Source organism: Arachis hypogaea, chromosome 12 (assembly GCF_003086295.3).
Source record: "Arachis hypogaea cultivar Tifrunner chromosome 12, arahy.Tifrunner.gnm2.J5K5, whole genome shotgun sequence".
Classification (NCBI taxonomy): domain Eukaryota; kingdom Viridiplantae; phylum Streptophyta; class Magnoliopsida; order Fabales; family Fabaceae; genus Arachis; species Arachis hypogaea.
In genome coordinates this window covers 33958637-33977459 of record NC_092047.1, presented here as the reverse complement: position 1 = coordinate 33977459, position 18823 = coordinate 33958637, and the positions used below count along the sequence as shown (strand labels likewise).

General features: G+C 29.8%; 2 protein-coding genes across 2 annotated transcripts; both read left to right on the top strand.

Annotated features, from left to right (window-relative positions):
• The first annotated feature begins 783 nt into the window (after positions 1-783).
• LOC112729226 (uncharacterized) lies at positions 784-7925 on the top strand. Its single transcript, XM_072208245.1, has 9 exons — positions 784-933; positions 1855-2064; positions 2595-2690; positions 3438-3490; positions 3776-3872; positions 4728-4801; positions 5488-5587; positions 6035-6145; positions 7842-7925. Exons 1-9 carry the CDS (start codon positions 784-786, stop codon positions 7923-7925), a joined length of 975 nt encoding a protein of 324 aa, XP_072064346.1.
• Positions 7926-10984: 3059 nt separating this feature from the next.
• Positions 10985-16573, top strand: LOC112729225 (uncharacterized). The gene is made up of 9 exons (XM_025779539.3): positions 10985-11159; positions 11531-11596; positions 12204-12311; positions 12449-12579; positions 13685-13751; positions 13848-13912; positions 13979-14069; positions 14256-14326; positions 15941-16573. The coding sequence occupies exons 1-9, from the start codon at positions 11136-11138 to the stop codon at positions 16332-16334; spliced, it is 1017 nt and encodes a 338-aa protein (XP_025635324.3). The 5' UTR covers positions 10985-11135; the 3' UTR covers positions 16335-16573.
• Positions 16574-18823: the final 2250 nt, after the last annotated feature.

Below are 18823 nucleotides of genomic sequence, written 5' to 3'. Positions count from 1 at the left end.
TTTATTTTTGGTTTTTTGTTCGATTTATTGGTTTTGTTCAATTTTAAATACTATTAATAAGGACTAAAATTCGTCCCTTTTTTTAGTTTTTATTTAATATTTATGATACAAAAATTTATATTAAATTATTTTTATGACATATAAGTCATAAATCAATATTGATTAAAGTTATCATTGGAGGTGCTCTTATAACGACGATAAATTTTTGAAAGCTTTATATTTTTTTGCATGTTTGGTAGATTTTTGACCAACAAAGTCAGTGATGTAAAAAATGTTCAGTAAACTAAAATTAAATTCATAATAAATAAGCTGGACAAATTGAAAATCAGCACATGATTTTGAAAAAAGATGAAAGCGAAACAGATGGCAAGGAAATCGAAGTGAATGCCATCAATCAATGTTCACCGATGCACTATTGACTTCTTCCTTTCTACTTTGGCCATTTTTTCTCCCATACTTCATCCATTCACTTAATTCCCATTCTCATTTCCATTCCCATCTCAAAGAAAAACAACAATGTAACTATCTTCCACTTCATTATTAACTTATTCGTTCTTTTCTAATCTCCCCCCCCCCCCAAAATACACTTCTTTTCTTATTTTCCTTTCCCCTAATTCACTTTCCATATCCGTGACATAAAAATCCTGTATTTATATACATGTACATATACGTAGATACATGTATATATATACACAAGCATGTACAATTGATGAAAAGAGGAAAAAGCATATGATAATAACGATTATTGTTTATATAAGAGACTGAAGAAGAAGAAGAAGAAGAATGGCGTGGGTAAGATCGGCGGTGAACAAAGCCGTTGAAGCGGGTGGCCAAAGCTCTATCAGACGCAGCCTTCGTAACTATGCCGACTCCATGAAGCTCCATGCAACCACCGCCGTCGTCGGTGGCGCCAGAGTCTTCCACGATCGCATGGTAAACTGCATTTCCTTTCCAAAATTTTAATTTTAATTTTAATTTTGATTTTGTTTAGATTTGAATGGGGTGTCCTAGGTTAACCAGAAGTTCCGACTTCAAATTCTAGGAATGGAGTTGCTTGAAAACCTGAAAATGGGATCTTCAAGAGCTAATAGAAATCCTAACGGAATCAATTATGATTGAGGGATGTGTGTGATTTGAAACGGAAACAAAATGTTTCTTGGTTTGGATAAAAATTTCTACCTTGGGAATGATACCTTGCATTGCAAGAAATCTCTACATTACGAATCTAGTTCAAGGAAAGATTTGAAATGAACCATATTATTTGCAAAACAGTTAAGATATTCATTAAAGTAACCAGTAATTTGTAGGCTACAAGTTAGAACATGGAAAAAAACACTGCTCTGAATCTATTCATTTCATTGCATCTTTAGTGTAATTAGGTATTGTGTATATTATCTATTTTCTCTAAAGTTTATTGAGAATGCCGCTTTATACAACATCAGTGCATTATACAAATTATTCGTAGTGTCACTTTAGTAGTTTTTCAATCATTGATATTCGAGTTATTAATTTTGTTTTATTTATGTATTTCATCTATTGGCCTAATGATATAGTCCAAAGTATTACATTCTCGTTGTATTCATGCAATATTCTCATAGTATGCAAGAATTCTCTCATTCATGATTAGATTTGTTCTATTATTACTCATTTTGTTCTTCTTTATCTGTCATTTTAAAATTTTGGTACATTCATAACACAATAAATTTGGATATGAATTGCATCTGGATACATTAAGTGTGGATGTATCAATGTACCAAAATTTTAAAGTAACAGATAAAAAGAATAGAGTATCTTCAGAAAAGTTGTTGCTTCTTTCTTAAATATTGTATGTAAAGGGTTCTTTTTGTTGAATAGGTGGCTCAAAATATGCGAAGCTTTAGGCACACTGTAAAAAGGTTAGAAGAAGTTTCTGTATCATGTAGAGGGGTTGAGAGAGTTCAATTGCTAAGGAGGTGGCTGGTTGCACTAAAAGAAATCGAGAGACTTGTTGCTGCCTTCGCTGGCAGCAATCCAAACGATCTTCTTCCTGATGAAATTAAGGAGTTACCTATAAGCCCCACTTTGGTTTGTCAAATTCATCTTGTATTTGCCACTCTGGCATTGTATTTAATTTACTAGCATTGTTTCATTTCCCTCTTTAGTATCTAGTGTTTTAAAATCCAATCATGGTGCCGCGATTGTAACCTGAATTTGAACCTATTCCAGCCTTGAGACAGTTGCATTGCGAATTGCTATTTGAAACATGTGAAGCTAGTTTGCTTCTATGAACCCTTTTTTGCACTCATACATTATATTTTCTTGCATTATTTCATTTCCCATATGTGTGTATGTGTGTCATTTTTCTAAAATTGATGGTATGGGCATGCTCAATAAACAAAGGAGCAAGCCAAAATAATACACAATATCTAAAAAAGGTGCAGCAGCAGGTCCCATTATCATATCCCTCACTACCCACTCAAGCACCTAAGTGATGCACAACAGCACACTAAGCCCAAAAACCAACCCTATATAAAAAGCCAACAGTTACTTCTTTGAATGTTTTTTGTTCATTTTTAAAATGGTAATTCATGCTCATGGCGTATAAATATGGACAGGTTTATTATGTAGACCCTGACATTGTGGATGAACCAAAAAATTTTCGTGATGTCTTTCTTCATAGTCAAGCTCTTGAGGGTATAACATTATCAATGGTGAGTTGAAGCAACATGATGTTGCCTACAACTTCAATAGTGCTAAACTTCTCTATTATTAGTATTAGTCTGTAGATGAATGCAATAGCCAATTACCTAATCTTGATTCAGCAGAGGATTTGTATTTTACAAGGGGGATTAGGTTTTAGATAGTATTTTGTTGTATGAATTTGCAATCATATTATTTAAATATTCAAAATCAATATTCACTTCATACTTCCCATATTGGTTTCTATAAATTTATTGTTTTCACATTTTCTTTCACAAATTATTAAATAGAAAATACTAAAATGAAAATATAAAATAAAAGTGCTAACCAAACATATCCTAAAAATTTTTGTTGATAACTGAGGGTATGTTTCATTGGGGGGATAAAGTGGGAATAAAGTACACCTAAATGAATTTCATGTGTAGTTGAGTTTCATGTACAATTTGCACATAAAGCTCATTTGGGTAAATTTTAATCCCTTTCATATTAGTTTTTGTCGCAAGGAAGAGAGTTCTTGTTCTACTGTAAGATTAAATTATGGTTACAGTTCACTGATAATTCTGTGTTTAATATACAAGAAGAATGCAAAATGAATCCTTCATTCAAGTTTATTTTCCTTTTAAGAAAATTCTTTGTGCTATTGCATTACTATTGACAAATTATATATTTTTCAGTAATATTCTGTTCACTATGCCATAGCTTTCATAATTGCTGATTTATAAAACTTAACCGCAGGTTAACTCTTTTGTGTGACTCAGATTCTTGAAGCACCAAATGAGGAAGAAGTTTCACTACTTTCAGAGATCTATGGGTAATTTTGGCTATCTACTTTAACCTTTCTTTCATTTTAGTTTATATTTATACTTCCAAATATTGTTTGAGAAGAAAATCTTGTTGGCATATGGGGATTAAGTGCTACATATTACCCCAAACTACTACTAGTTGCCACTTGCCAATACCTAACTGTTAAAAAGAAGAGTTCCCACCTATGGCTACATGTCTATTAAGAGCTATACCTAGAGTTGAGTTAACTTCTTAAAATATAATCAATAGTATGATTACAGTTCTCCTTTTGGTTTGATATCGTATTGTTCAGGCTCTGTATTAAGGGTGAAAAGGAGGAACGCACTGCCTTGTTAGCCAGTGTACAAGATTTGGCAAAAGCGTTTGCTGGATATGAAGATGAAGTCTTGGTAATGATATCAATATTTTCTTATATAATTAGTTTTTGTGGTTAATAACTTAATATTCACCCATGCTCCTAGTTTTGCATCCTATGAGGGACACATAAGAATGATACAGAAAAGACAACAACTAGTTTGTCATGATTTTAAATCTAGGTCCCTAGTATTTGATTTAGTTTATTTGATATTTTGATTAGTTTTAGCTTTATCTTTATTGTTTTGTTATTAACACTTTCAATTTCTAGTATAACTTATACTTGAGTTCAACCATATTTCATGCAAAATGTCTTCAAAGGATACTCAGATCACCCAAACATCATATTAGATGTGATTACATAAATGCTTTGGTTTTTTGTGCACTGATTTCTGCTAATTAATGACAAGAAAAAGATCAGAATGTTAGAGATGCTTTGATCTATTCTTGTTCATGTTTGTCGTCACTTAATTTCCCATCTTCTCATTTAGGAACAATGGTTAATGGCACTGTTCTATGTTAGCGTTGTGTGGACAAGTGATACACTTCAACTTTAACATTCAAATTGATTACTATTTGTCTGTTTGAATTGTAAATCATTAACAATGTGCTTTTGGTTTTTTCTTTTTCTTTTTGTTAACCAGAGAAAATATTTAAAATTCATGTTAAATTGAATTTCCTGTGAGGCTTTCACTATTAACATCTCATTTGTCAAAAATAAATATCTCATCCACTTTGTTGCTTGAAGTGGTCTCTAATTGATTACTCTTCAAATAAAAAAAATTGTCTTTGTAAAAGTATTGAACTTATATGCATTTTATAAAAATGCTAATTGATTAAGATCACATATTTGATAACATAAAAACCTTTAAGTATTGTATTGTCAACAGGCAAAGCGGGAAGAATTGCTTCAATATGTCCAAGCTGCCATTTCAGGGCTAAAAGTAAATGCTGATCTCATGAGGTTGTGGCACAACATATCTCTTTGATGCTAGTTACCTGTGGATGTGTGTGTTTTCTTTCACTCTATGCTATGTTAATATCTTATATTTGTTGAACATTTCTAGTCCTAATGAACATTTTATGTTTTGATTTTTTTTTATTCTTGCGTTTGCAAAATCTTTTTCTTTTAATGTGTTGTTGTAACATGTACTCCATCTATTTCGATTGTTGATATTTTATTCAAATATTGAAGAAAAAGAATTATTTGTTAGTGCCAATACTCTTACTAATATTGCTCACTGTAGCACGTCAAAAAACATTTTGTTTTGTTCCATGTTGTGTTTATATTTTATCAATTGGAATATCACTTTTATTGTCATACTCTAGTACTCTACCATAGTTTAATGAGAGGGAGCTTTGGAGCAACGATTGAGTTGTCTCCGTGTGAATTCAAGGTCACAGACTTACGTAGTGGAATCAACCACCGATATAATTATGAGGTTAGGTTGCCTATATTACAATCTTTTGATGCAACCCTTTCTCGAACCCTAGGTGAACACAGGATGCTTCTACACCGTACTGCCTTTTTACTCTACTATAGGTTAAAGAAATATATTAGGTTCTTGTTCCACATATATTATATTAAAAGCCAAATATATTGTGATCATTATTTTTCCTATCATATGTGAATACATTCTCCTCTCTCAGAATAGAAGATGAAGTCTTCAGTCTAAAGGAAAAAATTGAGAAGTTTAAGCCAAGCAATTTTGATGCAAAATCTAATGAGACAACTGCTATAGATGTAAAGGTAAGCTCGGTTTTCTTAAATTTAACTATGATTCTACCGGTGCACCTTTCTTACGAACACATTTTGCATCCTTACTTCTACTTGGTTCATCTAAAAAAAATTATTAGTAGTAATAATAATAGTAAAAGATCATCAAAGATTAGATTAAAATTATTAATTTCATAAGTTTTTTTTTTTGGTAAGAATTTCATAAGTTTTTTATTAGTGGATTATTCATCCTAATGATGCCTTAACTTTTAACAAGGCGTGTTATAATAGTTTCATACTTTATATCTATTTTTTTCTCATGAACTGCTGTCTTTATTTGGAATAGTGCCTTAGTTATTAATTTTTAAATACATCGAGTGGTGTATAGGGATATTTTTTACTCTTCTTAATGCATTAAATATCATCATGTAAAATTTGTATTTGCACTTTAGTGACAATTGCGCTTTTGATTTACTTCAGGCTAATAATGAAGCTTTGGCACAAATTCAAATGTATTCCAAATTGGAGGAACTCTTACTCAAAAAGAAATACTTCACCTGTGGTGATTCTTTAGAACTTCATGCTGAAAAGGTTTTGCACACTGATTTTTCATGGTTTTATTTTATTCGTTTTTACTTTCATTATTCAATCAGAGTTAATCACTCATAAATTAGACTAAATCCCAACAGCGGTCCTTGAGATTCACGACTTTCATTATTTTAGTCATTCATATTCAAAATTTACTATACTGGTCCCTGAAATCGAGCTCTAGGCATTATATTGGTTCTTGGACGCTTTCCAACATTGAGTCAACGAACAGAATATTGAGCCAGTTCTGACTTACCATACTAGACTTAGGGCTAAATGATGTCATTTTGTTTTTATGCTTAAGGCAAAAATGAGATTATTTTGGAGAATGAGGAGAGATAAAACGTTTGCACATCATATAAATTCTTCTTCGTATTCTCTTTTTTGTCTTGTTTTAGTACCAAAATGAAACGATGTCGATTAATCTTATGTCCAACGTGGCATGTCAGTGTTAGATCAGAACTTTGTTTGCTAACTCACTGCTAGAAAGAGTCTAGGGACCAATATGGTACCCTGAGCTGAATCTTGGGATCAGTATAGCAAATTTTAGATTTGAGAGATTAAAATAGTGAAAGCCGTGAATATGAAGGACCACTTTGGAGATTTAGTCCTTAAATCAAGATAGTGAAACTCACATATGATGGAAGTTACAAAATTAATGATGATTAACTCTTCACTTTATCACTTTACTAATTTTCTTACTTTAGAGGATCTAAATTCTAATTTTACATCACATATAACCTAAAAAATTGTGAAAGTAACCCTTTAGCATTTTGTCTGTGTAAGCCAAGGTTTCACTATGAGTTTAGTATTGCCGTAATTTTTTAAAAGCAATTGATTCCAAAAGTTGTAAATAGTTATAAAAGTTTCTTCCAATAAGGAAGCTACAAAAATAGTGTTTGGTGAAGTTGCTCCCAAAATTTCTAATGACTATAATAAATATAAATATATTATATTCTTATATAGTAAAACCTTTGATATGAAACTATTTCTTTCAAAAGCCTCCTAGAAAAGTTAACATCTCTCCCTCCCTTCCCTTCCCAACCCTTTTTTCACTCTATTGTCAACCACCAATTGATTCTCTAAAACTTTTATTTTGGCCTTCTAGGCAAATGCAATCCATGCAAAACTTTTTTATCAGATTTACTTGGAGGAAAACAATTTCAGAGCATACAATCCAACTCTTGTGCATAATAAGGTCCTCTACTTACTTCCTAGAACAAGTGGTGGTTATTATTATGGCTACTGGAAGCTGATGAAAATTCAACATAGCTTTACCTTTTGCATTTATTTCCCCCTAAAATATATTCTCGATGCAATTTCTCATTCGGAAATGTTTGGTAACCAAATAAATTCAGCCAAAAACAGCCATAACTTGTCTTATTTAGCATTTATTAATTGTTGCGACAATTAATGAATGCTAAATAAGGCAAGTTCTCACTGTTTTTTTTGTCTACCTAGCATTACCCTTTCTCATTTAGTATGTCCAGCTAAAACTTTGGAATCTCCATAATAGGTAAGTTTAATTTTCTTTTTAATTATGTATAGCAAGACAGTTTGACTTTTTGTATGTGTTGCATTTTCAATGCCAAATTATTTTCGCATGTAGTCACAATTCTTTTATAAGCTTGATATGTTAATTTTTGTATCTAGTGCTACATTTTTTGTGGTTGATGATGTGTGATTGAATAATTTGCAGATTGACAAATTGAAAATCTTATCAGAGTCTCTTGCAAATTCTGCAACAAAAGCTCAAAATCGCATTTCAGAAAACAGGTGCTAAAAATAGTTATTTTGAGTTTTCTATAAGTTTTTGAAAAATGAAGTATCTTATCCTATGTTGCACAGTGAAAACACAAAATTTGTCCCTTGATTGAGTTTCATGCAAAGGTGTTAAATACTTTGTGTAATAGCTCTGTTTAGCAGGATACAAATTAAATTTTAACAATGGAACATTGGACACTTGTGCATCTGACTTACTTTTGGCGAGTTGAAATTTATCGTAGAAATATCAGATTGTTTACTTGACTAAAATTTGTAATGATTTTTTTTTTTTTTTAAATTTTGTTGTATATTTTTGTTCAACACCAGATCTCAAAAAGAAGAAGCACTTAATTTTCGGCTAACTAAGACAAAGGAGGTTGACCAAATTGAGAAGGTACACTACCCCTAAAACCCACTAAATGTTTGTACAAATTTACATGTTCTTGGAACATATTATAATGTGTATTTTGTTCCACGAGAAATCATAACCACTTCTTGCTTTTTTTCCCTCTTAAATGTAATCTCTAATTATTATGAATGGAAATAAATTGTTACAGTCACTACTAAAGCACGCATTAAATGCGCTTTAATTGCGTTCAAAATTTTCTAGTATATATATTTATGTAGATACAATGAAGACTCTGGGAGTTTTCATCAAAAACACTTTCCCGTTATCTCAGATGTATCTAGAGGGATATCAAAAGTAATTTCCTTGAGTAGTAGGTTAGGTCGCAAACCCAAATATAGAGTGGCCTTGTGTTGATAAGGTCAAATAGTAACAAAAATCCAGGATTTGAATTATTTTAGCAGTTCTTTAGTATATCACCTACGGGAGCAGATTCGTTGGTCACCCTTGCTGTGGGCAATGCTGCACTTCATTCATTTTGATAGGTTAGATTAGTTTTTTTATTCAATCCAATGGTTTTATTAGCTTTTTGTAATCAACTATACTATGGGTACACTAAAAGTTAGTCATCAAAGTAGCTATAGAGTACAAGTTGCAATACAAAATACACATTAAAAATAAATTAAATATTATATATATTTATTTATATACAAATACATAGTGGGTGATTTTTTTATGTGCACATAGCATTTTTGTATTGCAATTCCTATTGGCTTTAGGTTCTCACATGTGTAGTTGGGATATTTTGTGTTTTTCCATTTCCATAGTTTCTTTTGTTATCTTTAAACAATATTGGGATATTTTTGAAAGAAAATTTATGTCACATAATTTTTATAAGGTTATTATTATTCTTGAAGAACATAACTTTTAAATGTTATTTTTGTAATTTTTCTCTTATCTTTTTCTCTTAAGAAAGTTTAACTTGAAAAAAACTTTTGATTTGACCAACTTATTAAACAAATGATCCTATTTTATTCTTTTCTAATTCTTTTGTTGAATTATAATTTGAATTTGGATAACTTAAAAACTCAAGAGTTAACTCCAGTATTTGGACAATGAATCCTACTTCAGTCGTCGTCGACTACGAAAAAAGTCCACAAGTAGAGTGCGGTTAAATGAAATAAATTAATAATCCACAAATCCACAAAAGATATGTAAGAATGCCAAATTTGTATTTTAAAGATTAATGGAATACAAAATAAGTGAAAAGCAAATAAAAGGGCAAATACTGAAATAAGTTAAAAGGTATGAAATTCTATTTAAGGCCCCATACAAATGATAGCCCAAATCTACATGTTCCAATGGAGTTAAGCTCCACTTTGGTCCTGAGATTGACGAGTTGCACTGATTTAGTCTTCCAGATCTCGATTGCACTAAATTAGTCCCCCAAATTCAAAAAAATGCACCACGTTAGTCTTTACCCTATTTTCCGTCATTGGAGGACTGACGTCGTTAGTGACGTGGCCAAATATTACCACGTTGGACACACTAACGGTTATATGACGTGGCCTAAAGTTTGATTTGCTCCAATTTAGTCCTTATCCCCCTTTTAAAAGATGATGGGGTCACATGATGCACTTAGGTTTTAAAAGGGGGATAAGGACTAAATTGGAACAAATCAAACTTTAGACCACGTCATATAACTGTTAGTGTGTCCAGCGTAGCAATATTTGGCCACGTCACTAACAGCGTCAGTCCTCCAGTGACGGAAAATAGGATAAGGACTAACGTGGTGCATTTTTTCGAATCTGAGGGACTAATTTAGTATAATCGGAATTTGGAGGATTAAATCAGTGCAACTCGTCAATCTCAGGACCAAAATGGGGCTTAACTCGGTTCGAATGAATCCGCTCCCTGTCATTTATAAAAATGAGTGCTATACTTAGATCTTTTTCAATCAACAAATTACCCTTGCCTTAAACTAGTACCTACCAAACAAGTAATCTTGTTTTTCTTGGCAAGGACTATTTGGGTCTTATGCCTTGGGCTTTTGGAGGACTATTTTGGACTTGAAGCACGACTATGGATCAATTTGAACATGATTGGCATCCAACTGAGGCCTGGATCAGATAGCAAATTGACTGTCTCTTAAAAAGCTACACCAGGGTTCACTTTCTAACTAAGATTGGGTTGTGATTTAAGAACACCATACTGACAAAAAAAAAAAAAATGAACACCACACTATGTGTGAGTTGTGTACTTATGACAAAAAAAAATGCTTTGCATGAAGAATATTTAATTGGATAAATTGTCCACCAAACAATCAACTTGGGTTAGTCGAGTGGCCAGCTCATTTATCCATTTAAGTAAGTGTTAGAGGTTTGAATCACGTCTTGTGCATGCAACAACTCATTAGCTAATGGCAGGGCCCTTAAATGGAGCTTAGATTCGCGACAGATTAGTCCTTAGTCTGTCGAGTTAGGGAATACCGTAGACAATAAAAAAAAATTTGTTCCCCAAACCCAGTGCCTCAAAGTGCTTTGGTTTCATGTTTTATTTCAACAAACTTTGGATATTGTACTTTTGCATTGAGTTGACGGATGATGGCTTGGGATCCATTTGGGAAGAGTATTTGGACTTTAGACCTTGCGTAGAGCCAATTTTGGCTGTTGGCATAAATATTATTACACCTAGATTGGGATCTTATGATGTGGTAATCCGAAAGTGAAGATGTTGGCCAATCCAAGTTTATTGTGGTTCTCTTGTGTAAATATTTCACATAACTTCCTTATATGAAGATTTTGGATCAAATTCTTCTAAAGAGAAAAAATTGGTAGAGTAAAAAAGTGAAAGTCTAATTACCCTTGAAGCAATGTATCACATATGATAAAAATTACAAATTCAATGGTAATTGACCGCTTACTTTATCACTTTGAAATTCTCCATACTTTAAAGGATTCTTTTCAAAAGATTTTTACTATTGATTAGATTGTCTTCTAGAATGCATAACACATAACCTTCCTGATCAAATGTGAAAATCTACAAGTCTAAATCATATAAAATTTTCACATTGAAGAGTTCATTTTCATTATTCTAACAATGCTAGTAAACAATGCTAGGTTCAATAGAACTATAGAAGAGTGATACAACTAGTAATATATGAGAATTACATTTTGGGCCGAATTTGCTATATATAATATATATATATATATATATATATATGAAGCAAATAAAATTTTCTCATTTCTTTCTAGGTAATTATCACTATCCTTTTGCAGGAAGTAACAATGGAGATTGAAGAACTTGAGAAGCTAAAGGATGAACTTGAAGAGAAACTGAAAAAGGTTTTTCTATTTTGCCTGCTCCTAATTGTCTTGTTCCAATTACAATATATAAAATCTATTGTGTGTATATACACAAATGTAATTTTGGGGAGTAACTGTTCTCCTAACTATAACTTGCAGCATAATTTGTAAAATTTAACAGATTTAAGACTAGGAATAGAATACCAACCAAATAAGAATAATACCAATAACAGTGCATACTTGTTGGATCTTCCTTACCAAGAAATCATATTCATGAATCTCTGAACCCTGTTTTAGAAAAAGAAACATTCTTTCTTGTAGATAATACTTTGAGGAGATTCCATTTTAGACTATTCCTCTTATCAGATAATTACACGATGGAATAGTAGATTAGTAGCCATTAATTGCTTAAGTTTACACTGGTTTCTGCACTCTTGTTCAGCTCACTCATGTTCACCCAAACTCAATCACAGTGTCACTTCCAAACCTATAGTGGTTCACTAAATAATTCGTGGTTTTTCAATCAGGTTTAATTGAACATAATTTCCACTTTCAATTGAAGCCCAGCACCACAAAATGCTAACATGATTTTACATATCGTCTTTCTGTTACATTTTGGTTGAATTACATAATCCTACTACTACAGGTCAATTGCTTGTTATTATCTGCTAGAATGCGCCTCCACAATGCAAGAGAAGAAAGAGAGCAATTCAATGAAGCAAGCAATGAAATTGTTGTACATTTGAAGGCTAAGGTACAAAATTTTATTTCATGCTTAAGGTGACATCTACAGGAAAGTTAACTAATTTTAGAGGCTACTCAGAAGCCAATAATGTGTTATGAACCCTTTTGATATTTTTGATAATCTGTTATGAAGTTTTTTGATATTAGGAAGATGAGATGATTCGATCAATTGCTTCTTACACAAGGGAATCAAATGTTGTTGATACATGGATGCATTTTCTAAAGAATACATGGCTTCATCAAACCTCCCATACGAAGAAAGAGAAGGAGCAGGTCAAGTATGTGCTCTAGTTTAGTAACATTGGCCAATAAAATATAATCAACTAACACTCTCAAAAGAATACACTTTTTAGAATTATTATCTGGTTTGATTATTCCAAGAGTTCCTATAGTTTCATTTCATTTCAAATTTGTCTCTAAAGTTGAAAAGTTTATAATCAAGTTTTTACATTATGAAAAAGTTTAATTAGGTCTCTACTTTACATACTTCTAAATCTTCATACTATAAAAAAGGTTGCTCTAATTTAAAATTTTGTCAACAAGTCCTACATTGTACAAAACTTTTCAAGAAAAAAAGAAGGGTAAAGTATACTTTTTGTCCTTGAAGTTTGGCAAAAGTTTAAAAAATACCCTTAAGTTTTATTTTGTTTCACTTTTGTCCCAAAAGTTTTCGATTTGCATCAAATATACCCCTAACGGCTAAATTTTCAAAAAATTTAAGACCAATCTAACAATAATACATGAAAATGATACTTGATTTGCTTGTGTTGAGGGTTGTTCTTATGAAATTGTTGTTGAATTGGTCTTATTTTTTTTGAAAATTAGCCGTCAAGGGTATATTTGATGCAAATCGAAAACTTGTGGACAAAATTGAAACAAAATAAAACTTAGGGGTATTTTTAAAACTTTTGTCAAACTTCAATGACAAAAAGTATACTTTACCCATAATTGAAAAAAGAAAAACAGCAATTCATCATCCAAAATAATTGCTTGATCACAAATTTTTTAAACTACAAGAATTTAGTTAAAAAAAGTTAAAAATGTGGAGATTTGACTTGAAAATTTTTAGGTAGTAGGGGCCTAATTAAAAGTTTTTATGCAATATGCGACCTTGATTACAACATTTGTGTTAGACTACTTACATTACACACTTTAGATGCAACTTTTTTTCTAAACCGTGTTGAATCTAGTATGTTTGCACTAAGCTACCCTACAAAAACTTAATTATAAACTTTCAATTTATTAGGACTTTCTTAAAGCTAAATGGAATTATAAGGATTTCTAGAACCTATCAAATTTATATCTGTCATTAATAGTGCCTGATGTGTGCCTTACGTTTTAATTTTCATAGTATCTAATTTCTTTCTTATTGCTTATACAAAGTGTTGAACTCGAGAGATATGGAGAAAATTATATGAATTTGATCATTCAGCTTTTGTCTTCCTATGAGGTAATAAATCACCAAGCTTAATAACTTTCAAATTTTTTTATAAACTCACTTGCTTCATTTCTTTATCTTCTCATCACCAGCTTACTTATCTGTTAGGAAAAATTGGGTTCATCAGTTAAGCAAATGAGAAAGCTTGTGGAGAATTTAAGTTCAAATAAAGGGTATGGCACTCTGTCTCAATTGTATATTGTGTCAAAATTATACCTATAACTTTTTACTCATACCAGATTAGAGAATCTAACAGCTCCAGATAATGAGGATTCTAAAGTGAATCCAAGGAAAAAGCTTCAAGATGAATTTTTGGATATAGAATCCAAGGTATTTTTCCTTTCCAATGATTTTTTTTTATCACGAGTTGAGGTGAAAATCATATGCCTCTAAGTATGACAATTACAATCTGTACTTGAGCAGTTACATGATATGGTGAATTTCAAGTCCATTGTTTTGTAAGATTTTGAGGTCTTAAAAGTTAAAATGGACTCTCATTTCTTTTTTGTTTGTCAGTTTTTGGCTACTCTGACCATAGTGGACACCATAAACAATCAATTTCACATCCAAAAGGAAGGAATTTATAGGTTTGTTTCTTGAGTAAAGCTTCACTTTAGTCCTTCATATTTTAATTTCTGATATTGCATTTTATCCATTATTTTAGTTTCGTCATGACAGCTCCCCAACATATCACAGTAAGTGAAATGTGTCATGACTAAGTACTGTGTCAGATACTAGGAGTTGCTATGTATAAAATAAGTTGTTTCAATCTGTATTTTCATCAGTCATGAACACACACATATATATATATATTTTGTATAAAATAAGTTGTTTCAATCTGTATTTTTATCAGTCATAAACACACACATATATATATATATATATATATATATATATATATATATATATATATATATATATATATATTTATATGAAATTATATTAAATCTTTTCCATCTTAAAAGATATAATTTTTTATCCTAATAATAAATATACATATGAGTACTATTTAAATACTATATTTATACTTATAGAAATATTATATTAATAATATTTTTATGTATATCTAAATTATCCATTAATATTTTTCTTAAGGTGTAGTATGCAAGTCTTCAATGTTTAACTTGACCAATATTTTTTTAAATTTTTTGACACCAAAAATTTTAGTAAAAAGGTCGACTAACTGAGTGCGAGTGCGTGCGAGTGAGAAGGGTGAGGGTAAGGGTGAGGGTGAGGGTGAGAATGAGGAGGGGGAGTGGTAGCAAGGTAATAGATGCTTCTGCTCTCATTTAGAAAAGGAAGTGCTCTGAAATTTAGATCATATGACACTGACATGACACTAATCTCGACTCTAAAAATGTGACAAGTAAACTATCATTTAACTTCAAGAATGATCAGTGTAATTTTCTAAATCAAACAGATAATCAACCTACTTTTTCATTAGTTATGAATATATATATATATATATATATATATATATATATATATATATATATATATCTTTTGATATGAAACTATATCAAATCTTTTTTATTTTAAAAGACATAATTTTTTATTCTAATAATAAATATTTACGAGAAATTATGTCTTTTAAAATAGAAAAAATTTGATATAATTTCATATCAAAATATATATATATATATGACTAATGAAAAGAGAAGTTAAAACAACTTATTTTCTACATATACATGATAATGCTACATATGATAGAGGTTGTCATGACACGTGTAAATTTATGTGGCATGTCAATGAATCCGTGATGACAGCAATTAGTGACTAACACAATAGGAACTCAAATGCTTGAACAAACTCTTCTGAAATAAAAAAGTTGATAAAATAATAAAGTTAGACTACCTTTAAATCAATATAACGGAATTCAAAAATAATAAAAATTATAAATTTAAAAATAATTAAAATATTATTTTATTATTTTATCAAATTCCTTACTTTAGACGATTTTTTTCTATCAAATGCTAATTACGAAATGTCATGGAATAAATTAATTCATGCCTACCATGTCGAGAATCAAATTGAAGTTTTACTCGTCATTTTTTGCATTCTTCTATCCTCGTCTGTTTTCCTTTTCTTGTCTTTTTTTTCTTTTTTTTTTTTCTTGTTTTAGTTTTGTTATGATGTTAACATCCACCTAAGTGTTGCTCCATATCCATTTAATTACTAAACTGTGAAAAATTTGATAACAGGAAAGATAGTGACAATGTCATAAAACTCCTGAATGCCATCAAGAAAATAAAGGAAGAATATGAATCCATTAAGAGACCGAAACTGGAAATAGAGATCACACCTCAAAAGCAAGAACAACCTCAATCAGAAATATCAAAAACACCAAAAACACCAAGAACACCAAGTCAAAAGAAAACATTTATGAGAAGTCTTTCAAGTATTTCCTTAACCAATAGAATAAGGCAAGACGAAGCGATCATGTCTCCATCTATCCACAGAAGATCAAAATCGGCAGGCATAGATTCATTGCAAATGGAAGTAGAACTTGATGATATGAGCGACTATGATTCAGCAGAAGAGATAAGTGAATGGGAATTTGATGATGTTGAGCAAGATCATCACACCAGAAGTTGACCCACAAGGAAATTATACCCAAAATGAAAAACAATTTTTTGCGACAAGTTTCTATCTAATTAATGGTTGAGGTTTAGTCACAAGTTTTAGCTAATGTAAAAAGGTATGAAGAAAGTAGAACCATTTTGTCTCTTGAGAAGTAGATTTGTTGTGTAGGATTTATATAGTAACTCAGATTTGGGACACAATATACTGTTGAGAAATACTGCTTAAATAGTGAAATTTGTGTTTGTACCATATTCAATCATGAAATGTAGATGCTAGTCATGAATCTCGTGTATCTTCTTGGACAAACACTTAATTTACTAGAGAGAGAGAGAGAGAGACGTCCTTTTGATTTTAATGCTAGTTTGCAAATGTTGATAAATAGGTCTTAACTATTTTGTACGTCCGTAATACTAGAGACAACAATCTATAAACAATAAAAAAAAATAAACAATTAGAGTTTATTTGGGTGAGTTTCTAAAAAAAGATTTTTTTTAAAAACATCTTATAGAAAAGTAAAAGAAATTTTATGCTTGAATATCTTATACAAACAGATCTTTTTATTTATCAATTATATTTGGGTATAACCATATAAAAGTATTTTTTATTTATTCATTACATGAAAAATATCTTTTTTTTTTAAAAAATCTTTAAAAAAAAGATGTAAATTGTAATTTTTGAAAAAAGATATTTTTTTATTTTTCTAGTGCTTTTATTTTTACTGCTAAAAATTTACCAAATATACTAAAAAAAAAATCTTTTTTTATTAAAAAAATATATATTTTTTATCAACTTAATAGCGCCTAAATAAACACTTAATAGCACAATCATCTATCTATCTTTGTTATGTAAAAGTTGATATCAAATTATTGTGAAATAAACTTATATCCTATAATTACTTTCCATTGTGCTATGTTAACTATTTTAAATAGGTGACAATTATTAAAAAACTCTCTCACTATTGATTCATCTCATCCATGTTAAATATGTGGCATACTCACTTGTATTTTGCATTTTCTTTCTTTACCAAAAAAAAAATATCCCTTAATCATTATCCTTAATTAATTGAATTTAATATGCATCATTAAATATTTTAATTATAAAATAATGACTAAATACAATTAGCTTCTATATCAAAATTGTAATAATAATAATAATAATAATTTTTAGTTATAAATATTCAAATTACGCATTGTTATGATCTACTTATATATATATATATATATATATATATATATATATATATATATATATATATATATATATAATTAACAACACTCTTAATTACTACTATTATTTTATCAAACTCATCATTTCTTACACGAATTACCAAAAACTTCTCTAACTACTTTCAACTTTGGCACGACAACATTAAAATTACACCATAGAGCATCATTCAGCAAAAAGGACAATATTTGTATTTGCTTTTTAAGTTTGTTTAGTGATATATGTACAAAATAATCAAATATAGCCATACAAAAAAAATAGCTAAAAAATATTATATATGACAAACTTTGTTTATTCATTTTTAACTATAATTATATAACAATAGGGATTACCTCTTTATGTGATTGTGTAGAAAAAAATAATTTACGAATTTAAATATTTGCTAAAGAAAATATTTCAATATATATAAAATATAGATTGCTAAAATAAAAACTCATCCATTATTTTTAATTATCTAAAAGGTTATCTACAAAAAATTTATAATATTAGTTTTTCAAGCATTGCACGAATCTAAATCTAGTTTACAAGAAAGTTATATCACATTCTACACTTAATTGATATAGTTAAATTCCTTTCATATAATCGTTTTCTTTCGTTTAAGAATGATGATTGGAGCTCCTAATTTATACTTCTAATTATTCTTCTTATATTTAAATAGATAAACATTCAAATATATAAGTCATTTTTTGAAAATGTTAAGACGATAAAAAAAAAATTCAAAACTTTTTTTATTTAGAAACTAGAAGAATACACCAAAATCAATCCCAAATTTTGTGTGAAATCAAATCCTAAAAAAAAAACTCTTCTTCTATACTCCTTATTATTACATCCATAACTATGCAATTTTCACCCAAATAAAAATTTCAAATCTTTGTAACATTAACCCTAAAAGAGTTCTCAAATAAGCACATTTTATCAAAAGTCCAAACGTCTCAAATTCAATCAATCTCAAATTATTTGTTAATAATATGAATTTTGAAATTGGATTATATTAGATATAATAAATATGTAATTATATATGTTACATTAAAGATATTTTACCTACTTTTATTATACAACATATTGTATACATAGAATGTTATAAACAAAAAATAAAAAGTAAAATATAAAAAAAATTATTAGATAAATTGAAAATTTTTTTTATGTGATCATATTAGAATCAATAAATAACTGCATGCACACACTTGTGCATGAAATTATGGATATTAAAATAATATTGCTATAAGCTTTGCAAATAATATGTAACATGGAATTGAGAAATATTAGCTGTAATATGT